General features: G+C 48.0%; 1 protein-coding gene across 10 annotated transcripts in view; it reads left to right on the top strand.

Moving 5' to 3' along the window:
- arhgap23a (Rho GTPase activating protein 23a) overlaps positions 1–24,303 on the top strand; it is a 606,368-nt gene that overhangs the window by 514,945 nt on the left and 67,120 nt on the right. For all 10 annotated transcript variants that reach the window (XM_072487495.1, XM_072487494.1, XM_072487496.1 and 7 more), the window contains 4 exons: positions 220–357; positions 3,825–4,124; positions 8,225–8,277; positions 14,351–14,445. In XM_072487495.1, coding sequence (XP_072343596.1) covers positions 220–357; positions 3,825–4,124; positions 8,225–8,277; positions 14,351–14,445 — 586 coding nt within the window. The remainder of the gene's footprint in view (positions 1–219; positions 358–3,824; positions 4,125–8,224; positions 8,278–14,350; positions 14,446–24,303) is intronic.

Below are 24,303 nucleotides of genomic sequence, written 5' to 3'. Positions count from 1 at the left end.
GTTGAAGTGGCGCCCACTGACTTCCTGGTTAAGATGGCATTCTGGTCTCATTGATGGAATAGGATCCCGATTTGCATAAATATGACTGACGCTCGCACTCTTCTGCCTGCAAAATCAAGCATTTTAAATCATGATGGTGCAGGAATGAAATAGAAATTAAAATTCTGGTTTTCACAATTTTTAAGGACAATAATTTCAATTTTATTATTTACTTTTTAGTCCTTGGATAACTTGGATGTTACCGAAAACAACCGGTCGAAGCGACATTCCACATCTGAACTCTATGATGTGACCTTCAGTGATGTCAGGAAAGAAGGATGGTTGTACTTTCGACAGCTTGTCACAGAGAAGGGAAAGGTAAGTCCTAACTCCACAGTAGCATCAACACTTTTTTAAGCAGACTGCTTACTAATTTGGAAAGAAAGAACTTGCATTTGCACAGTACAGCGCCTTTCACGACTGTATAACATTCCAAAACATTCTGTATCTGCACTGTAGTTACTGTTATATGGAAACTTTTAAATTTGCACTTGTGTCTCTTGTGGCATTGCAGAAGGAGAGGCAAGTCACCAACTCAGTTTTCAATTAAGCAGGTTAGAAAGTTTGGAATTATTGAACCAGGATGTCCAGATGTAATTTTCCCTATTTTAAAGCCATTCACCTTTTTATAAAATTATGTTTCGACAAAACTCAAAGCAATTTTGAAAGTAGAGATAGAGTGGGGGAAGTATATGGCGGGATTCTCCGGTCTCGTTACGCTCTCACTCAAACAAAACGAGCCCGGTGAATAGCAGGAGAAGCTGTAAAAGAGAACCACGCCGGGCACCAAGAGTTTGTGATGCAACTGGCCCGCTCCCATAGGTGAAATTGGAATCTCGCCGTAGTATAGCAAGAAACCAATTATCACCACTTATGCCCTATTTCCATACAATTAACGAGAGCCAACCATTTCCAACGGCCTCTCGTGATTCAGTGGCCTCCCCAGCAAGTGGTCACGCTGGCGCCGATTAGTACTCCTTTTGAAAAACGTGAACCTGGCAGAAGGGCTTCTGTGGGGAGCCAAGGAGGGGAGTAGCCATCTTTGCTCACAGGCATGAGCCCGGGTGCGCTGGGCCTGCCGCTGGACATGTGGCACCCTCGGCTGGACATGTGGCACCCTCGGCTGGACATGTGGCACCCTCGGCTGGACATGGGGCACCCTCGGCTGGGTGTGGGAGACCCTCCACAGGGGTCAGCTACCATGGGAAGTGGGGAGAGAGGTGCTGGGGGGGTAACCGCAAGCAGAATCACCATGCCAACCCCTGGATCATGTGCACCCGTTCTGGGGGCAGCCCTTGTCCCTGCCCGTCTGGCCCACTCATAACCCCCATCGACTGCCAGGGCTTCTGTCCATGCAGCTGAAGGCTATTGCTAATCGGGAATTGGCAGTTGTGGTTAAGTGAGCACTTCACACAACCCAAGTGGATTCCTGTGGGTGGGCGGGCCATGTAACATGTGCAGCTCATTGCCTAGCCATCCAATCACACCTTAATGCCTGGACATTGTGCTTGAACACTGCGGGAGGCAACACCATACATGCAATAGCCAACATCTGAACACCCAGGGGATGAGACACAACTCCGGGGACATGTCCACGGCTGGAGAGTGGGAGAGTGCCACGGGGAGGGGGGGATGCCTGGAGAGATGGGCCAAGGGTTCAGAGGTCGGCCCGCATTGAGGACGAAAGTGACAGAGGCATCATTCTGGTTGTGCACAAGGGTGTTTGCATTCGTGAAATAAAATTAAATCTAATAATTTTCTAGAATCACATAATGTGTGGTGAATAATTATTTTATAGCAATTAATACAAAATTCTTGTGAGTTTTGTTCTTCTCCAAAGACTCCCTCGATCAAGAAGCTTGGATGAGTGTGTAGACTATCCTACACTTCCATTAATTTAATTTCACGATTGGAGAGCACAATTTTTAAAAGAAAAGGAGCGAACTTAGGACTGCTGTTGGGAAGTTGCTCTTCACACAGTGAGTGAGCAGCACGTTGAAGATGAAGACACTATCCCTGGAATCATTCAAGAAACTGTCCTACAGTGCTTTTTGTGTTTTACCTGTTTCTACTAGTCTGACTTTGCATATAAATACTAACTCATCGCTGCTGCTTTTCCCCAAACATTATTACTTAATTCAACAATCTGCTATGATCTATTTTGTTTGTTCCCCTCATTTCATATCATTATTATTTTGCTGGAAAGGAATAGGAATGGGGTTAAGGCTACATTTACTTTATATGATGTGGAGTATGATTCTGAATTCAAGGTAGACAATAATTAATTCATAATAAACTCTGGGGAGACTTAATGTGAGGTATTGAAGCATCATAATGGCCTGAACCAATCGTCTAAATATTCATATAACCATGAGGCCGTCTTTGAATGAATACTTAGTGTAAGCCTACATAGAACGTAGTTTCCTTTGTCAGTATCCAGCAGTTTTAATGTAAGTACAACATAAAATGACAACTTAATGCTTAAAAATATAACGTTGAGAAGGGACCAAAGAAGGCAGGTTCTGTGGTTGCTTGTGATAAAACAAAAGTTTCTTTACTGATCATAGATCCGTACTGCAGTAAATTAAGTGTTTTTGTCATCTAATTCTTATACCATGCATGCTGCACGCTATCTAAAAATGTGGTCCCCATATTACAAGACCAGTCGCTGCGTGGTAAATAATAATTGATGTGTATTTGGACAGTATAAAATTACTTGGGTGGAATCTTTGCTATTTATTCTTATCCGAAACTACATAATCCAATTAGCAAATAAATCAGAAACTATCGATAAACACAGCTTGTCAGTCAGTATCTTAAAGAGAAAGGTTTACCTTTTGGGTGGCAGCCTTTATCAAGGATCCAGTAAAAGAACTCTCAAAAACATCTCTCTACCTTTTGCTTATTTCCAGAATTTGCTGGTTGCAATTTATACATGGGGAATTGTTTATCTATCCCTCTTCCTTACCAATAGTGGGTACACCCAAGACGTTCCTTTGCATCAAACACGCAGCTCAGGATTCTGTGACATAGCACTAACCGTTAAGTAATTAAAATGCAATTTCCATGCAGGAGAAATAAAAGCTAAAGTCAGTCGAACATTTTGTGCATATAAGTACTGGTGCCCTTTTCTCAAGGGGAATTCTGCATGTTAACCTTGGTACTGTTATGTCTACCTCAATGCAATATCAACAATGGGCAAATAACCCAAAGGAATTTTTTTCTGGTGAACAGAGATGGCAATACTTTCAGTATAAACAAATCTCACATAAGAAAAGTAATTCAGTCATTGATGTCCTCATTTATGGTGATCTCTTAGTTACAAATATTTAATTTTGTGGCAGTGCTGTATTAGTCAAGAAGAATACTACTTTATTGTACAATTGGAAATTTACGGGAAACAGCTGCCTATTGGTTAGGAGTAAATGAATTGGGGGGGAGGGGGAAAGGATATTACAGTTTTACATGATCTGCTGGCTTGTATTACTGTTCCTCTTCCCTAGTCATTTTCTTTGATTATCTAATGATTTATTCATTTGTTTCTTTACTTATCCATTAGTTGTGATGGTCTATTGAATGATTTGCTTATACAGTTATTCATATGTTGCCAAAATTAGGGAAATTATTTCTCTCGATCACTAGTTTTCTTTTAACTGTACAAAGAGACTAAGCATACTTATGAGACTAAGCATACTTATTGTTTTAAATATTAGAATGTACTGACGTTCTGTTGTTTTCCATTTAGGCCATTCAAATCCAGTCATTGTTCTGTTTCTTTTTAACAGAGAGTTGTGAGCAGCATTCGTTCTTGGAAAAGGGTGTATGCTGTCCTGCGATCACATTCCCTATACCTGTACAAGGATAAAAAAGACGCAGTGACTTACGTTTCTTCCCCTTGCGAGGATGAGCAGCCCATTTGTATTAAGGCCTGTTTGATAGATATTTCGTACAGTGAGACTAAAAGGAAGAATGTTTTCAGGCTGACCACGTCAGATTTCTGTGAATACCTGTTCCAGGCTGAGGATAGAGATGATATGTTGAACTGGATTAAAATTATCCAAGAGAACAGTAAAACAGAAGGAGAAGTAAGTACAATTTTTTTTTGAATGAACCCTTGACTCATCCTGTAGGTTTAAATTTGGGCGTCACTAACTGCACAAGCAAGTGAGTTGGCAAAAAACTGGCAGATGGACTATAGTGGTTTGCACTGTTGCTTCACAGTACCAGGGTCCCTGGTTCGATTCCCGGCTTGGGTCACTGTCTGCAGAGTCTGCACGTTCTCCCCGTGTCTGCATGAGTTTCCTCCGGGTGCTCCGGTTTCCTTCCACATACCCCGAAAGATGTGCTGTTAGATGAATTGGACATTCTGAATTTGCCCTCCGTGTACCCGAACAAGCGGCGGATTGTGGCGACTAAGGGATTTTCACACTGACTTCATTGCAGCGTTAATGTAAGCCTACTTGTGACACTAATAAAGATTACTATAATGTAGGAAAATTTGAAGTTATGCACTTTGGGAGGAAGAATAAAGGAATGAGTATTACTTAAATGGAGAAAGCTACAGCACAGAGGGATTTAGAGGTTTAGCTGGTTTGGGGCTGGTTTAGCACACTGGGCTAAATATCTGGCTTTTAAAGCAGACCAAGGCAGGCCAGCAGCACGGTTCAATTCCCATACCAGCCTCCCCGAACAGGCACCAGAATGTGGCGACTGAGGGCTTTTCACAGTAACTTCATCTGAAGCCTACTTGTGACAATAAGAGATTTTCATTTCATTTCATCGGAGGTCCTCATGCATAAATCACAAAAGGCTAGCAAGCAAACCTGTGCCCATAATTCATGATGATGGCACAACAATTTTAAGGGTGCGATTTTACTAAATGGGAACAAAGTGCCAAAGCAAATGCCAGTCGCATTTGATAAGGGGCTTCAGCAGGGAATGCACAGTCGAGGAAGCACATTCGGCGGCACGGTAGCACACTCGTTAGCACTGTTGCTTCACAGCGCCACGGTCCCAGGTTCGATTCCCCACTGGGTCCCCCTCTGTGCGGAGTCTGCACGTTCTCCCCGTGTCTGTGTGGATTTCCTACCGGTGCTCTGGTTTCCTCCCACAAGTCTTGAAAGACGTGCTGTTAGGGCAGCACGGTAGCATGGTGGTTAGCACAATTGCTTCACAGCTCCAGGGTCCCAGGTTCAATTCCCGGCTTGGGTCACTGTCTGTGCGGAGTCTGCACGTTCTCCCCGTGTGTGCGTGGGTTTCCTCCGGGTGCTCCGGTTTCCTCCCACAGTCCAAAGATGTGCACGTTAGGTGGATTGGCCATGCTAAATTGCCCTTAGTGTCTAAAAGTGCCCTTAGAGTTGGGTGGGGTTACCGGGTTATGGGGATAGGGTGGAGGTGTGGCCCTTGGGTGGGGTGCTCTTTCCAAGAGCCGGTGCAGACTCGATGGGCCGAGTGGCCTTCTTCTGCACTGTAAATTCTATGATAAGGTAATTTGGACATTCTGAATTCTCCCTCAGTGTACCAAAACAGGTGCCGGGGTGTGGCGACAAGGGCATTTTCACAGTGACTTCATTGTAGTGTTAATGTAAGCCTACTTGTGACAATAATAAAAATTATAGCCCCGTTTTGTGCACTGAGGAGCTCCGCTCGCCAACATACCATGGGAGGAACCTCTGCCCACCCCCAACACCCATGAAGGGCATCACCAATTAGATTGCACCCATGCTAAAAATGCCAGCTTGGCATCTTGGCAGTGCCACCCTGGCAGTGCTCCTGTCAGCTGGCAATACCGCCTAGTCACCTTGGCCGTGCCAGTCTGGCATCAATGTGGCACTGCCAAGGTGCCATCCTGGCACCAGTAGTGCCAAGGTACCACCCTGCTCAAAGGGCATGCACCTGTGCATCTCCAATCCCTGGGAGAACCCCATGAGTTACCTTCGCTCCACTTCCCACTTGTGAAGACAGTACTGAACAGTGCTCACCCGAGGTCTCCAAGGCGAAGGAGATTGATTCCACACCCGGTACCTCAGGGAACTGCACGTTAAAGAGGGACGAGCTGTCTCGCTTTAATATGCAGATTTGCTAAAATGTGGTCCTTCCCACAGTGGGCAGGATTGCATCGCAATGTCTTGCAAGATCATGTTAGATCTCATGAGGTGTTGCGAGCCGGATAGATCCCAGGAGCGGGGTCTTCCGGCATTTATTGGCCACGATGTGCTGCAGCGAGCTGCTTTTAGGGCGCAGCATGTCCATAAAAGCACACCCTAAAAGTTATTGGCCATTTTTAAAAAAATATTCGTTTGAGATGAGGCCGTCACTGGCTAGGTCAACATCTATTTCCCATCCCTAATTGCCCTTGAACTGTTGTAATCAATATGGTGTAGATACACTTAGAGATATGTTTTCTCCATGTTGCAGATGGAAAAGTGGGGGTTAAAACTTGAAAGATTGGGGACACGTTTTCACCTGAAAGTGTGAGGTGATTCTTTTGGTAGGAAGAAGATGGAGAGATGATATGAAATAAGGGATACAACTCCAAAGGATGTGCAGGAACAGAGGGACCTGGGTGTATATGTGCATAAGTCATTAAAGGTGGCAGGACAGGTGGGGAGAGGAGCAGTTAATAAAGCTTACTGCAGGGCAGCACGGTGGCGCAATGGATAGCATTGCTGCCTCACGGCGCCGAGGTCTCAGCTTTGATCCCGGCTCTGGGTCACTGTCCGTGTGGAGTTTACACATTCTTCCCATGTTTGCTTGCGTTTTGCCCCCAGAACCCAAAGCTGTGCAGGCGAGGCGAATTGGACATGCTAAATTGCCCCTTAATTGGAAAAATGAATTGGGTACTCTAAATTTATATTTAAAAAAAATAAAATAAAGCTTGCAGTATCCTAAGCTTTATTAATCAGGACATAGGTTACAAGAGCATGGAGGTTATGCTGAACTTGTATAAAACACTAGTTAGACCTCAGCTGGAGTATTGTGTGCAGTTCTGGGTACCGCACTACAGGAAGGATGTGAACACATTAGAGAGAGTGCAGAAGAGGTTTACAAAAATGGTTCCAAGTTCTCCTTGGAGAGGAGAAGGCCAAGAGGAGATTTTATAGAGGTGTTCAAAATCATGAGAGGGCTGGACAGAGTAGATGGGGAGAAATTGTTCCCGCTCATAAAAGCATCAAGAACAAGAGGGCACAGATTTAAAGTGATTTGCAAAAGAAGCAAATGCGATGTGAGAAAAAGATTTTCATACAGTGAGTGGTTCGGGTCTCGAATGCACTGCCTGGACGTGTGGTGGGGGCAGGTTCAATCGAGACATTCAAGAGGGTAAAAGATGATTATGGGGCAAAGGCATATGAATGGCACTGAGTCATAATGCGCATTCAGTGAGACGGTGCAGACACAATTGGCCGAATGGCACCCTTATGCACTGTAACAGTTTTGTGACTCTGAAACCAGACCACCTCCACTGTTGCTGTTTTTACTGTGACCTGCCCTCCAGAAGCACGATGCTCAATTAAAATATTTAAATAAGACTGCCACTGTAATTGTGAGCCGTATTTAATGTAACAGCTGCTGGTCGGGTTCCCCAGAGGTCAGGAAACACTACAGTGAAATGGAGGTAGTGCTGGTGACTCCAAAAGGAGAGAGCTTTTTACAACCCACTTAGTGGGCCTGGAAGACCTGGAGTACTCCTAGCCCCAGCTTCTCGAGGAATCTTTCAGCATCTCCTCTCCCCATCCCAGCACCATTGTTCCCTCCTTCCTGATTGTCCTTTCTTTCTACCCCTACCAGTAAGCCCAGATCTATATCGGGGCCTTCAAGAAAATTCCCCAGGTGTAATCTCCCACACTGGTTTTCCTGCTTGTCAACATGTCAGTTTGGCTGGATACCAGGAGGGATATGGATGAAGAAAATTCTAAACAGGTTCTGCCATTAACTTCATAAGAACCTACGTGTCCTTAGTCTTGCCAAGTTTTCCCGCAAGTCCCCACACCCTCCCTGGCTCTCTCTAAATATCAGGCCATATAAATGTGGAAAATTGTGGGCAAGTGATGTCGACCAGCTACAGTTACAAGAGGTTTTGTATTGGCTGTTCATCCTGTCCCCTTTATTCTGTAATGACACATTAGAGATTTCTTTTTCAATGTTAATGGATTTGCTTTTAAAATGCTGTCCTTTTTATTATTAGGACACAAGTGCAAGATTGATTGAAGTCAAATTAAAGGAGTACAGGAACCAAAGGTAATAAATCCAGTTGGATACTGAATTATTTGCTAACGTTGTCTTGCTCATGACACAACTGATCGGTATTTTGTACTCATCTACTACCGTGTTAGAGACTGGCTACCTTGTTCCCAGTCCGCAATCTGCAATGAAGCAAATCTGCTGATCTTTGTCAGTACAAATGCTTGCTCACTGAACCCTGCACTAAACTGGGCAGCACGGTAGCACAGTGGTTAGCACTGTTGCTTCACAGCGCCAGGGTCCCAAATTCGATTCCCGGCTTGGGTCCCTGTCTGTGCAGAGCCTGCACATTCTCCCCGTGTCTGCGTGGCTTTCCTCCGAGTGCTCCGGTTTCCTCCCACAAGTCCCGAAAGACATGCTTGTTAGATAATTTGGACATTCTGAATTCTCCCTCTGTGTACCCGAACAGGCGCCGGAGTGTGGCAACTGGGGAATTTTCACAGTAACTTCATTGCAGTGTTAATGTAAGCCTACTTGTGACAATAAAAATAATTATTATTATCATTCATTCTTGTTAACCGAAAACATTTCAGAAATGTTAAATGTTGTAAAGGACGTGAACAGTGTTATAAATAATTTCTCTAAACAGCAATTAATTTTTAGATCGATGATAGACCAAATGGCCTTCAATCTCTGTAATAATCTTCTGATCTGGTGCTGATCTTTCACACTATCCAGTTTCCTTTTAAACGTTTTTGACAATAGAACGGTTAAATGTACTAATAAAAGAACAAGAGATGCCAGACAGTGTTCAAATTCTATGCATCTTTCTCTTGAAATTTGGTTGCTATCTGGCTTGTATGCACTTAATAGTGTACATCAAAATATAACATTATTTGTGGTGCTGTTGTGGTCTTATGCATTGAATGTGTCATTTCATGGAAAAATCTTAACTATTTAAAAAAAGAAATTCCGATGGGAAAAACATTTTGAACATTTACCAGAACTTGGCAAACATCCTTTGGTATGCAACCTTATACAGTGCTATATTTGGCCTAACAATGTAAGTGTTGGCATTGGAGCTAATACCAGTGCCAAAATGTTAGGAAGCAAAGACTCTTTGTCCTTCCCAGGAATGTTTAAATCACTAAAAGTTGCTCGTTTCAGTGTGTGTTGTCCATACAGGGATCTAAGTGAAGTGAGCTGCTTTTGGTTTTATAAATCACAGTGGTTTTTTGTGATCTTCCTTCCTTCCTCTTCTGAAGGTGTTGATTACCTTTCTGGGTATGATTTGACTGACACTATATGCTCCAAGGCACAATGTCCAGGCAACCAGTCTTTTGCTGCGAACGTAACTTGATTGCGAGGGGAGTTTGAGCCTGATTTGATATTCCTCTGATATTTATACAGCACATTAGTAGCAACAGTTTCGTGGATAGGAATCTGAAACCTAACCTAAAGGGCATTAAGATCAGTTATGAAGAAGGCAGGAGAATGGGGATGAGAAAATATCAGCCATGATTGAATGGCGGAGCAGACTTGATGGGCCGAGTGGCCTACTTCTGCTCCTATGTCTTGTGGTCTTATGGAACGCCTGCAGCCTTTCCACTGGAAATCAAATAACTTGTCTTGGACTGGGAATTAAATTCTGTCCTTTCCTTAACAACCAGTTAAAGCACTGGAGAGTCCACCAATTCCTAATTCTTTATAGTAATAGTAGTATACTTAATAACTTTGATTGTTAACTAACGTAAAATTTTGCTGATGGAATATACTATGGCACTATTTCGATGGACAGTTCTTTGCTGTGCCATGCCCAAAATTTAAGCCTCTATCAGCACCCAAAAAGAGATTGTCTGGTCATTATGATGTTGCTGCATGTGAGACCTTGCTGTGCTCAAATTGGGTTGCCGTCTTTCCTGCATTATAGCAATAGGTATTTCTCAGTAAAGGCTGTAAAACTGTTTTTGAATGTCCCACAAAACTGTTTTTGAGGGTCATACTTCGTTCTTTACTTCCTTTTTTTCCCCTCCACTATGTTCATTTTTGTGTGCAAGCATTCTGTGTTTGCAAAAGGAAAGTGCAAGATTTAATACTTTGCAGGTGAGGAAAGTATGCTTTATTGGGGGCTTAAAAAGAGAAATCACATATTGTTACCAAATATTTTTATGCAGTTTTCTCCGTCCTCCGTTCAAATTGCCAAATTTCCAGTCAGGTGAAAGGCGAAAAGTCAAACTTTCAAAAATGAAGGGACATCCCCTCGTAACAGCTCATTTAACATTGAGCCTCAGGCGTGCTATTGTTGTGATCGGGCAAGCAGCAGACAGTGGAGCTGGTTACTGTGAAAAAACTTCTATTTGCATAAGGAATGTGACATAGGACAGTCTGGTAGCACAGTGGTTAGCACAGTTGCTTCACAGGTCCAGCGTCCCAGCTTTGATTCCCGGCTTGGGTCACTCTCTGTGCGGAGTCTACACGTTCTCCCCGTGGCTGCGTGGGTTTCCTCCGGCTGCTCCAGTTTCCTCCCACAGTCTAGAGATATGCGGGTTAGGTGGATTGGCCATGCTAAATTGCCCTTAGTGTCCAAAAAGGTTGGGTGGGGTTTCTGGGTTACAGGATAGGGTGGAGGTGTGGGCTTGGGTAGGATGCTCTTTCCAAGGGCCGGTGCAGACTTGATGGGCCGAATGGCCTCCTTCTACACTGTAAATTCTATGAAATATCATTGTTTGATTTATTCTAAAAAAAAATTCTGTCCTTACCCAGCATGTAGCTGGCTGAGATTGCTTCAAGGTCATGACCAAAATTGTTGAATACACTGTATAAAAAAAGCAGGCTCTGTGATTAATGTAGAAATTGTTATATACTATATTTCATATTTATGGCAGTAATGTTATTAAAAACCCTGGTTTGAAATACATACAGGCAGTTTGTCTAATAAAGTTGTAATTAAGGTGTTGTGAAAAGTGAGGTAACCATTGTTTATAATCATTTACTTGTTTATAGAGAGCTGGCTAATTGAGTATTGGTTTGATTGCTGAAAATTCCCTGGAGAGTAGATAATTTCTGAGGAATTGTATTTCGTCCTAACTAAGCAGGTGGTAGGACATCTTAGTGGGGTACAGATGATGTAATTAATGGGAGGATTCAGGTCTGACTGTAGTTTGCAGTTTAGCCAATTGCTGTTAGGTTGAGCAGAAGAGACTGACAAGACAGAAGGATTTTCAGATTGTTTCTGAAAAGGGTCTTTCTCTCCAAAGGTCGGCACAGACTAGCAAGGAACATGTTGTGTTGACTTTATTTATAAGTAGCATTGGAACTGTATTAGGTTGCTTAATTGGAATTAGTGGCAGGTGTAGATAGTAAGTTAAAGCTTTTTGTTTTATTGAAGAACTATTTAACTGATAATTGTGCAGCTAATTTTTTATTTTTTAATATTCATTTACAGGATGTGGGCGTCGCTGGTCAGGCCAGCATTTATTGCCCATCCATAGTTACCTTTCAGAAGGTGGCGGTGAGTTGCCTTTTTGAACTGCTGCAATCCTTGAGGTGTAGGTACACCCAATGTGCTGTTAGGGAGAGAGTTCCAGAATGTTGCCCCAGCGCAGGAAAAAGCGGCAATATATTTACAAGCCAAGGTGGTGAGTGACTTGGAGAGGAACCTCCAGGTGGTGGGGCTCCCAGGTATCTGCTGCTCTTGTCCTTCTAGATGGTAGTGGTTGTGGGTTTTGAAGATGGAATCTTGCTAAGTTACTGCAGTGCATCTTGTAGATGGTACACACAGCTGCAACTGTTAGTCGGTGATGGAGGGTTTGAATGTTTGTGGAAGGGGGAGCAATCAAGCGGGCTGCTTTGTCCTGGATGGTGTCGAGCTTCTTGAGTGTTGTTGGAGCTGCATTCATCCAGGCAAATGAAGAGTATTCCATTGCACTCCTGACTTGTGCCTTGTAGACGGTGGGCAGGCTTTTTTTGGGGGGGGGGGTGGTCAGAGGTGAGTTACTCGCCATAGGATTCCTAGCGTTTGACCTGCCCTGGTAGCCACAGTATTAATATGGTTAGCCCAGTTCAGTTTCTGATCAGTGGTAACCCCAGGATGTTGATTGTGGGGGATTCAGCGATGGGAATGCCATTGAATGTCATGGGGCGATAGTTCGATCCTCTCTTGTAGGAGATGGTCATTGTCTGGCACTTGTGTGGTGCGAATGTAACTTACCACTTGTCAGCCCAAGCCTGGATATTGTCCAGGTTTTGCTGCATTTGGACCTGGACTGCTTCATTATTTGAGGAGTCATGAATGGTGTTGAGCATTGTGCAGTCATCCACAAACACCCCCACTTCTGACATTATGATCGAAGGGAGGTATTGATGAAGCAGCTGAAGATGGTTGGGTCTAGGACACTATCCTGAGGAACTCCTGCAGTGGTGTCCTGAAGCTGAGATGATTGATCTCCAGCCACCAGAACCATCTTCCTTTGTGCCAGGTATGACTCCAACCAGCAGAGAGTTTTCCCCCTGGTTCCCATTGACTCCAGTTTAGCTTGGGCTCCTCGATGCCATACTCGGTAAAAAGCTGTACTGGAACAGCTTGGCTCGGGGTGCGGCCAGTTCTGGAGCACAAGTCTTCTGTACAATTCCAGGGATGTTGTCAGGGCCTATAGCCTTTGCAGTAATTGTGAAGCTATTTCTTCGGTGTTAATGTGGTTAATTCTGTTTAAATTAAAGTTTATTTGAACACAAAAAATACCTATTGGTCAGAGTTATCACTCTTGGGATGAAATATCCTTCCCTCTCAGTTTTACAAATTGAAAAATTGTTTGAGGTTCTCGTCTCGTATCCCAACAGAAGCTGGGGTCTGGTCCAGTATCCTAACAACTCTCTAACTTACGCACTTTGCCTCTGATCACACTTCTTCCTCTGTGTTGTATAGCAGGACTGCTGGCTGATCATGCTTGTACTTTGTTTTTCTGTATAGCCATTTAAGTTTATTATGTTGTCCAGAGATCAGGAATATCATTCTCATCGTTATTACTTTATAGCTCTTTTTCTCAGTCAAGCAATTCTTAAAGATATATGGGGCGAAATTCTCCGGAAACGGCGCGATGTCCGCCGACTGGCGCCCAAAACGACGCCAATCAGACGGGCATCGCGCCGCCCCAAAGGTGCGGAATGCTCCGCATCTTTGGGGGCCGAGCCCCAACATTGAGGGGCTAGGCCGACGCCGGAGGAATTTCCGCCCCGCCAGCTGGCGGAAAAGGCCTTTGGTGCCCCGCCAGCTGGCGCGGAAATGACATCTCCGGGCGGCGCATGCGCGGGAGCGTCAGCGGCCGCTGACAGTTTCCTGCGCAGTGGAGGGAGTCTCTTCCGCCTCCGCCATGGTGGAGACCGTGGCGGAGGCGGAAGGGAAAGAGTGCCCCCACGGCACAGGCCTGCCCGCGGATCGGTGGGCCCCGATCGCGGGCCAGGCCACCGTGGGGGCACCCCCCGGGGCCAGATCGCCCCGCCCCCCCCCCCCCCCCCCCCCCCCCAGGACCCCGGAGCCCGCCCGCGCCGCCTTGTCCCGCCGGTAAGGTAGGTGATTTAATTTACGCCGGCGGGACAGGCAATTTATCGGCGGGACTTCGGCCCATCTGGGCCGTAGAATCGAGCGGGGGGGCCTGCCAACCGGCGTGGCGCGATTCCCGCCCCGCCGAATATCCGGTGCCGGAGACTTCCACAACCGGCGGGGGCGGGATTCACGCCAGCCCCCGGCGATTCTCCGACCCGGCGGGGGGTCGGAGAATGTCGCCCCAGATCTGTCCTTTGCGACAGTTCACATAAAAGTCAATCTGCCTGTAGAACTGGTTTCTGCTAATGTTGATGTTTTCAGTCATGAAGACAAGAATAGTATCAGAGAATAAAGGATGGGTGAATAGCCATGTGACAGAATGAAACAGTATTATAGCTAAATAATGCAAAGTGATTTAACTACCCAAATTGGGGGGGAAAAAACGATTTGGTCAGATAGGCTTAAATTCAAACCCAGTGCATTTCTGGGCATGGGGCCATGTGTCAAAACACCGAAAATGAATTACTGTCCTGCCAATTTGAATTGAATGTATTAAATCATTGAGATTGTGCCTGTGTTGTGTTGCAGCCCTGCAAATAATAAGTCTGATTCTTCACCAAAAGGATCTCGTCACCATGTCACTCGGCGTCCACGATCTCCCAGGCAAGACAATTCAAACAAAGGTAATTCAGCTTAAAATTCTATAATGTGACTGCCACAGTCTTGTAACCCATGTAGTGCTACGAATCTCATCACTTTCCACCCTCATAATTCAACTCAAATCAGTGTGAGTAAAAACAAGCTGAAGTTTACTTGTAAAATTGGTGTTATTTCGTCTTCTGAAGAAAAGATAATGGGTGGAGTTTTCCCATATTTTCTCAGTGCCAGGCTCTGACTGAAACCTGGCGTGTAATTCTCCAGTTGTACAGCTGAGTTTTTAGTCCAGATTTTGAGCCCCTCTGGGGCATAAATAAATTCAGGGGGCGTGGCTTATGCTATCACTGTGGCGAGGCCGGCTCCACATAGATCGGGCCGCCCCGATCAACACAGAAAATAAACCTCCCAACAGACGCAGGGGATCCACCCCACTCCCCCAACAAGCATTGGGGGCTCTCAAGCCCCCCCCCACCCAGTCCCTCCTCCCCATCACCATCTACATTGGGCTGTCACATCTGCACCACAAGCATCAGCATCTCTTCCCCTCACCCCCCTCCAACAAACATAAAGCGAAACCGCCCCCAGTGCAGCTTCCCAGAGGTTCTGCCCTGGCAGATTATTTTGTTTCGTTTTGGAGTCAGTCATAAGTAATTAAAAATTACAGTAAGAGAAACGAAAGCAAAGATTATGGATAATTTCTTTGAGAGTTGCCGGAGCACTGAATGCATTGCCTATAGAACAGTGCTGACAGGAATATTACATCTTATTTTAGCCAGGAGATTTTTGTTGAGAAATTTCAATAAAGGATCATGGTTCAAAGTCAAGGGACCAAGTAAACAGTACTTATTTAACACCAAATATAAATTTTGAAAGCCTATTTATTACAGGAATGTGAAGTGACTGAAGGAGGTGAGAGGTTTTGTAAGTTCAAGATACTGGAAAAGAATTGAGTAAGAGACATATTTATTGAAGCCTTTTGAGCTTCATTATTCATGTGTTGTTCAGTAGGGCGAGGGATGTGTCGCTGTTACATTTCCACAGCAAAACTGCCAGTGAAACAAAACCCAAGTAGGCCTGTGTCCCTCAGTGACTTAAAGGTGTACAAGGAGAAACGCTTGCTTGACTGTAGCCACAGGAGGTAATAATTGCACCAGAGGGCACTCTTGTTTCAAATAGCACAATGTTCAAGACTTTGCAAAATTAGATTTCCACAGAGAGGGAGGTAAAATGGAGGAATGCTGCTTCTGCTGGGGATGCTCTGACTCAAAGGCTTGGTGGAAGGTCAACTCCCGAACCCAAGCTGAAAAATATTGGATGTTCTGGCAGAGGGAATAAGTAAAAAGTGGCTATTAAAATTATTCTGAAAAAATACATGACCTTAGACATGCAATGATTTTAAGTGAAATTTGGACAAGAAAACATGTCATTGAATCTGTGGAATGCATTTATGTCCTTTAGTTTCAGAAATTATTTTTTAAAAACTGAATGACCAGTTCTTTTATTGCAAGCTTGTCCAAAGTACGGTCCAATAGCCAGATGTGGCCCACAAAGCCCCTCTGTGTGGTCCCTGGTGCCAGGTTTCAAAAGCCTGATCAAAAAGGTGGATTACGACTTCCGGTTGCGGCTATGCGGAGCTAAGCCGCACGATTCGTCAGCACCCGCGAAGATGGACTTTCGGGCTCGATAAAAGAGCCCCAACGGAACTTTTCACATAGCCAACCCGTGGGGAAGAGAGGAGAGAGGTCCCCCACTAACCTGTATGGACCAGACCCGCAGCGAAACGGCCAAAAAAACGGCACAGGAGCAGCGGGAGAAGAGGGGGAAAACAAACAAAATGGCGGCGGCCGGGGACAAAGAGGAGATGCAAGAATTCATCAAGCGCTGCTTCGAGGAGCTGCGCAAGGAGATGGTGGCGCCTATGCTGGCAATAATTGAAGGACTTGGGGCAACCCAGAAAGCCCACGAGGTGAACATCCAGGAGATCCAGGACAAAGTGAGTGAGAATGAGGACGAACTCTTGGGCCTGGCGGTGAGAGTGGAGCGGCACGAGGCGCTACACAAGACGTGGGCAGGAAGACTCGAAGACCTGGAGAACAGGTCGAGGAGAAACAATCTGAGGATCCTGGGTCTCCCAGAAGGAGTGGAGGGGGCCGGCGCCGCGGCATATGCGGGCACAATGATCGGGGCGCTGATGGGCGCGGAGGCCCCCCGGGGTTGCTGGAGCTGGAAGGGGCACACCGGGTGCTGGCGAGGAAGCCCAAGGCAAACGAGCCGCCAAGGGCGATGGTGGTGAGATTTCACCGGTTCACAGACAGAGAGAGGATCCTGAAATGGGCCAAGAAGGAGCGGAGCAGCAAGTGGGCCAATGCTAAGATCAGAATATACCCAGACTGGAGCACGGAGGTCGCTAAGCGGAGAGCGGGTTTCAACCGGGCCAAAGCGGTGCTGCATCGGAAAGGAGTGAAATTTGGAATGTTGCAGCCAGCGCGACTGTGGGTCACATATAACGGCCAACACCACTACTTTGAAACGCCCGAAGAGGCGTGGACCTTTATACTAACTGCAAAGTTGGACTCTAATTGAGGGTTTGTGAGGGTGGGGGGTATTTGAGGGTTGAAGTATGATGGCGGTTGTATATAGGGGGGGGCAAGCACGCGCAGGGAATGTTATATGGGCTGGGGACGAGAGACAAGGCCGCAAAAGAAGCTGCGTCAGGGGGGGCGGGGCAGGCTCTGGAAAGCGCGGGGTTTTTCTCCTGCGCGCGGGAAGAAAGGTGGGAGGGGGAACGTAGGAACGTCTACTGATGGGGAGATTCCCACACGGGGGGTCAAAGGGATGGTGGGGGAAGCCGGGGTCAGCAGGCGTCAGCCGACTTACGGGATTGATATGGGGGGAGCAAAAAAGCTAGACAGGGATCTAGCGGGGGGTAGGGAAGGGGGGGGGGGGACAGGGTTGCTGCTGCACCGGCCGAAAGGGAATGGGACACAGAAGAGGTGGTCGGGATGGAGGTCCCCCGGTTGGGGGCCTGGAGGGTGAGGGAGACGTGGACACGGGACTGGCCCAGAAAAGGAGATGGCTAGTCGTCGGCAGGGGGGGGGGGGGGGGGGGGGGCGTGAGAGCCCCTCCAAGCCCGGACCGGTGAAGAGGGCTCAAGTGTTCGCACACTTGAAGGGACTGAAGGTAGACGTGGCTATGCTCCAAGAGACACACCTGAAGGTGGCGGACCAGGTTAGGTTAAGAAGGGGATGGGTAGGACAGGTATTTCACTCGGGACTGGACGCGAAAAATAGAGGGGTGGCAATTCTGATGGGAAAACATGTGTCATTCGAGGCCAAGACTATCGTAGCGGACAATGGAGGGAGATACGTGATGGTGAGTGGTAGGTTGCAAGGGACATGGGTGGTGTTGGTAAATGTATATGCCCCAAACTGGGATGATGCTGGATTCATGAAGCGCATGTTGGGGCGCATCCCGGACCTGGAGGTAGGAGGACTGATAATGGGAGGGGACTTTAATACGGTGCTGGATCCAGCACTAGACCGCTCCAGATCAAGGACGGGAAAGAGGCCGGCGGTGGCCAGGGTGCTCAGGGGGTTTATGGACCAGATGGGGGGAGTGGACCCATGAAGGTTTGCAAGACCGCAGGCCAGGGAATTTTCTTCTCCCACATGCACAAGGCATACTCCCGGATAGACTTCTTTGTGCTGGGCAGGGCGCTCATCCCGAGGGTGGAGGGGACGGAGTATTCGGCCATAGCCGTTTCGGACCACGCCCCCGCACTGGGTGAAAGTGGGGCTGGGAGAGGGACAGTGGGGCTGGGAGAGGGACCAACGCCCGCTGTGGCGGTTGGATGTGGGACTGGTGGCAGATGAGGTGGTGTGTGGGAAGGTAAGGGGGTGTATTGAAATGTACCTGGAGGCCAACGACAACGGGGAGGTGCAAGTGGGGGTGGTATGGGAGGCGTTGAAGGTGGTGATCTGCGGAGAGCTATCTCCATCAGGGCTCATAGGGAGAAGACAGAGGGCAGGGAAAGGGAGAGGTTAGTGGGGGAGATTTTGCGAGTGGACAGGAGATACGCAGAGACCCCGGAGGAAAGATTACTTGGGGAAAGGCGACGGCTCCAGACGGAGTTTGACCTATTGACCACGGGGAAGGCGGAGGCACAGTGGAGGAAGGCGCAGGGGGCGACCTACGGGTACGGGGAAAAGGCAAGTCGGATGCTGGCACACCAGCTCCGTAAGAGGGCGGCAGCGAGGGAAATAGGGGGAGTCAAAGATGGTGGGGGAGCCATGGCCCAGAGTGCAACGGAAATAAACAAGGTATTCAAGGCCTTCTATGAAGAGCTGTACAGATCCCACCCCCCAGTGGGGGAAGAGGGGATGAGAAGATTCCTGGACCAACTGCGGTTCCCGAGGGTGGAGGAGCAAGAGGTGGCTAGTTTGGGGGCACCAATCGGGTTGGAGGAGCTGAGTAAGGGTTTGGGGAGCATGCAGGCGGGGAAGGCCCCGGGGCTGGTCGGGTTCCCGGGGGAGTTCTATAGAAAGTATGCGGACTTGTTGGCCCCGCTACTAGTGAGGACCTTTAACGAGGCAAGAGAGGAGGGGACACTGCCCCCGACAATGTCGGAGGCGACAATTTCCTTGGTTCTGAAGCGAGACAAGGACCCACTGCAATGTGGATCGTACAGGCCGATTTCGCTCCTTAAAGTGGACGCTAAGCTATTGGCAAAAGTGCTGGCCACGAGGATTGAGGACTGTGTCCCGGGGGTGATACATGAGGACCAGACGGGATTTGTAAAGGGCAGGCAATTAAATACGAATGTGCGGCGGATCTTAAACGTGATAATGATGCCATCGGAGGAGGGAGAGGTGGAGATAGTGGCAGCCATGGACGCGGAAAAGGCCTTTGACCAAGTAGAGTGGGAGTACCTCTGGGAGGTGTTGCGTAGGTTTGGGTTCGGGGGAGGGTTTATTAGCTGGGTTAAGCTCCTTTACAGCACCCCGGTGGAGGTCATGCAGACTTTGAGGGAGTTTGGGGAGTTCTCGGGCTATAAGCTCAATGTAGGGAAGAGCGAGCTGTTTGTAGTACAGGCAGGGGACCAAGAAAGAGGGATAGGGGACCTACCGCTGAGGAGGGCGGAGGGGAGTTTTCGGTATCTCGGGATCCAGATAGCCAGGAGCTGGGGGGCCCTACACAAATTGAATCTGACGAGGTTGGTGGACCAAATGGAAGTGGACTTCAAAAGATGGGACATGTTGCCGCTCTCGTTGGCGGGTAGAGTGCAGTCGGTCAAAATGGTAGTCCTTCCGAGGTTTTTGTTTGTGTTCCAGTGCCTCCCCATCGTGATTACCAAGGGCTTTTTCAAGAGAGTAGGTAGGAGTATTATGGGGTTTGTGTGGGCGAACAAGACCCCGAGGGTAAGGAGAGGGTTCCTGGAACGCAGTAGGGACCGAGGAGGGCTGGCGCTGCCAAACCTAGGGAGCTACTACTGGGCAGCAAACGTGGCGATGATCCGTAAGTGGGTTATGGAGGGAGCGGGGGCGGCATGGAAGAGGATGGAGATGGTGTCCTGCAAAGCAACGAGCTTGGGGGCTCTGGTGAGAGCACCGCTGCCACTCTCGCCATTAAAGTACACCACGAGCCCGGTGGTGGCGGCAACGTTAAGGATCTGGGGCCTTGGAGACGGCATAGGGGTGCAGTGGGAGCATCGGTGTGGTCCCCGATCAGGGGTAACCACCGGTTTGTCCCGGGGAAGATGGACGGGGGGTTCCAGGGCTGGCACCGGGCGGGGATTAGAAGAATGGGGTACCTGTTCATCGACGGGACATTTGCGAGCCTCGGGGCACTGGAGGAGAAGTTTGAGCTACCCCTGGGAAATGCATTCAGATATATGCAGGTGAGGGCTTTTGTGAGGCGACAGGTCAGGGAATTCCCGCTGCTCCCGGCACAAGAAATTCAAGACGGGGTGATCTTGGGTGTATGGGTCGGGGAGGGCAAGGTTTCGGCAATACACCAAGAGATGAAAGAAGAGGGGGAAGCGCTGGCAGAAGAGTTGAAGGGTAAATGGGAGGAGGAGCTGGGGGAGGAGATCGAGGAAGGTTTGTGGGCTGACGCCCTGGATAGGGTTAATTCCTCCTCCTCATGTGCCAGGCTCAGCCTGATACAATTTAAGGTGGTTCACAGAGCGCACCTGACGGAGGCGAGGTTGAGTAGGTTCTTTGGGGTTGAGGACAGATGCGGAAGATGTTCAGGGAGCCCGGCGAACCATGTCCATATGTTTTGGTCATGCCCGGCACTGGAGGGGTTCTGGAGAGGAGTGGCGGGGGCAATGTCTCAGATGGTGAAAGTCCGGGTCAAGCCAAGCTGGGGGCTAGCAATATTTGGAGTAGTGGACGAGCCGGGAGTGCAGGAGACGAAAGAGGCCGGCATTCTGGCCTTTGCATCCCTGGTAGCCCGGCGAAGGATCTTGCTAATGTGGAAGGAGGCGAAGCCCCCTAGTGTGGAGGCCTGGACAAACGACATGGCTGGGTTCATAAAGTTGGAGAGGATTAAGTTTGCCTTAAGGGGGTCTGCGCAGGGGTTCTACAGGCGGTGGCAACCGTTCCTTGGAGGGCAAGTTTGAGTTGGGGCCGGGAGGCCACAGTCAAGTCAAGGTCCTGAGAGGGCCAAGTTGACACTAAGCTTTGTATGTCCAGGGCAGAGACGGTGCTGTGGGTGTGTGTGGGGGAGAGGGTGTGGGAGCATGTGGGTGGGAGTGTGTGGGTGGATGGGGAGAGTGTGGTGGGTGGGTGGGAGCGAGTGGGTGGGTGTGTGGGTGGGGGGAGTGAGTGGCTGGGTGTGTGGGTGGGGTGAGCGAGTGGCTGGGTATGTAGGTGGGTGTGTGGGGGAGGAGCGTGTCACTATGTAGGAGGCGCACTTCCACACTCACACTCACTCATGCACATACACTGACCCTTTCACATACAATGTTTATTTGCATTATTTTTTTTTAAATCTTTTATGGCATTGCTGCTTTTGTGAAAACCACAGCTTTTTAAAAATTCTGTTCATTTTTGTGCCACGCCGTTTTAAAATTTGCTGTTTGACCCACTTGAGTGTGGAAAAAATGTAACTGTAGTCCCCCAAATGACAAGGTTTGTTTAGTGTGTGTCCAGAGATCATTAAATGTTAACTTGATTTCAAAAGTCTGTTTTTAATTCTCTTTCCCTCAGCTCTCATCTCGATGTGTTATAATGCAGAAGAATTAATTATTACTAGATGCATGGAACCCAAGTCCTGCCCCATTTTTCAAGAGCTCCTTTCTTATAGATCATGTGCTTTCCAGCCAAGTATGCTGCTGAGAAAGTTCCCCAAATTAACTTTGTTTTCAAATTAGAGAAGCAATCCTCAGTGTAGAATTTGCTGGAGTCTGTCCTTTGCTATCGATGTGAGTCTGCCTGTGCAAAAGGCCACCATTATTACATTTTACTTATGTTTGCAAAATTAAGACTCTTATCTTAAAATAGTAAAGAACTTGAAATACCTTAAGAAGTTAATTTTTGTTGAAAATTACAATTAGAAGAAAGCTCCCCATTATGTTTACAATATTACTAACATATTGCAACTGGAAGAAATCTCTCCTCACCCCACACTCTTTGCCAATGTGTGGAATTGTCACGTATGTCGCGATAATAGCAGGTTGTGCTGCGATATAAACTGCTTTTGTTTTTAAAATTATGATCATTTTATTTAGTGTGGGAAATTAATTAGAAAGTCATTTTGGTAGTTGTGAATTGAGTTATCCTTGACATGCACAACCCCATGAGCAAAGATAATCTGATAATAGTCAGACGGATTATTAAAAAAGTAATTTGCCAAGACACACGTAGCTGGTTAAGGAGAGTTGTGATACTCCGCTTAGTCTAACTCCATTAGTAACTAATCTCGTCACATCAGTAGATCTGAGTAATTAAAGTTTAAATTACTTAATACGGGGTGCAATTCAGTGGATTCGTTGCGCTTGAGCGAGGCCGGTGAATAGCGGGAGAAGCCAAACAGGAGAACCACGCCGGGTGCCAAACAGATTGCGATGCAACCGGCCAGCTCCCGTAAACTAAATCGGGATCCTACTGTAGCGTGGCAAGAAAGCAATTATCACTTATGCCCTATTTTCATATAATTAACGGGGGCCACCCTATATCCAACGGCCTCCCGCGATCCAACGGCCTCCCCAGCAAGTGGTCACACTGGCACCGATTTGTACTCCTTTTAAAAACGTGAACCAGGCGGAAGGGCTGCTGCGAGGACCTGAGGAAGTGAGTAGCAATCTTTGTGCTCAGGCAATGAGCCCGGAGCACTAGGCTTGCTGCCTGTGCTTGGGGGGGGGGGGTTCACTCTCGGTTGGGGTGGTCCACCATGGGTGGGGAGGGGGGGATTGGAACTGGGGGAGGGGCTCCACTGGGGGGGGGCGCAGCTCCGCCATGCCAACCGCTGGACCGTGTGCACACGTTCCAGGGGGAACCCTACCTCTGGCCATGCAGCTGAAGGCTATTGCTAATAGGGAATTGACAATCGTGGTTAATGAGCACTTCACACAACCCAAGTGGACTCCCGTGGGTGGGCGGGCCATTCAGCGTGCGGGAGTTATTGCTTAGCATCCCAATCACACTGCCTGAACACTGTGGGAGGCAACACCACAGACAAAGTAGCCAACATGCGGCCATCACCTTTGGATCATGCACATGTATACACACTTCCCAGGGAGTGTGCACGACAACTCAGACATCCATGGCTCTTTGAGGCCCACCCATGGCCGGCTGGCTCCTGGGCGCTAAGGGGTACCCGCTTCGGACCTGACTAATGATGCTAATATGGACGCCAGTGACCGATGCGAAGACCCGATACAACGAGGCCCATGTGGCCACCCGGCCTGTCATTGAGCAGTGCATTGGTCTTCTCAAAAAGCAGTTCCGATGCCGTGACTGCTCCGGTGGTGCCCTGCAGTACACCTCCCGGAGGATCATAGGTGGTCTGCTGTGCCCTCCAGAACCTGGCACAGCAGTGAGGCAAAGTGTTAGAGGTGGTGGATGAGGAACATGTAGCCACCTCCGAGGAGGATGACGAGGAGGTGCCAGATCAGCAGGGGCCGGAGGACGATTACGGGGAGGAACTGAGTACAATGGCAGGAGCGAGGGCCCGGCAAGCCCCGAGGCCCAGGGAGGACATTATCCTCGCCTGTTTCATACTGGATGTGGCCTGGTCTGTCATTGCTTCTTTCTCTTTCTGTCTCTCTCTCCCTCTCCCTCACTCCCTCTCTCTCTCTCTCTCTCACTCTCTCTCTCTCTCACTCTCTCTCTCTCCCCCCCCCCCACCCAGGGTCTGTGTTACATCAATCCAGGGTGCTGGATTGTTTTTTTATTTATTTATGAGATGTGGGTGTTGCTGGTTGGGCCAGCGTTTATTGCCCATCCATGGTTGCCCTTCAGAAAGTGATGGAGAGTTGCCTTCTTGAACCGCTGCAGTGCTTGAGGTGTAGGTACATCCACTGTGCTGTTAGGGAGGAAGTTCCAGGATGTTGCCTCAGTGACAGTGAAGGAGCGGCGATATATTTCCAAGTCAGGGTGGTGAGTGATTTGGAGGGGAACCTCCAGGTGGTGAGGTTCCCAGATATCTGCTGCTCTTGTCCTTCTACATGGTAGTGGTCATGGGTTTGGACGGTGCTGTCTAAGGAACCTTGGTGAGTTACTGCAGTGCATCTTGTAGATGGTGCACACGGCTGCCACTGTTCGTCGAAGGTGGAGGGTTTGAATGTTTGTGGAAGGAGGAGCAATCAAGTGGGCTGCCTTGTCCTGGATGTTGTTTAGTTTCTTGAGTGTCGTTGGAGCTGCACTCATCCAGGAAGTGGA

The sequence above is a fragment of the Scyliorhinus torazame genome, chromosome 21 (genome assembly GCF_047496885.1).
Source record: "Scyliorhinus torazame isolate Kashiwa2021f chromosome 21, sScyTor2.1, whole genome shotgun sequence".
NCBI classification, from domain to species: Eukaryota; Metazoa; Chordata; class Chondrichthyes; order Carcharhiniformes; family Scyliorhinidae; genus Scyliorhinus; species Scyliorhinus torazame.
Note: the sequence above shows the minus strand (reverse complement) of the source record. Positions and strands in the feature narration are given on the sequence as shown.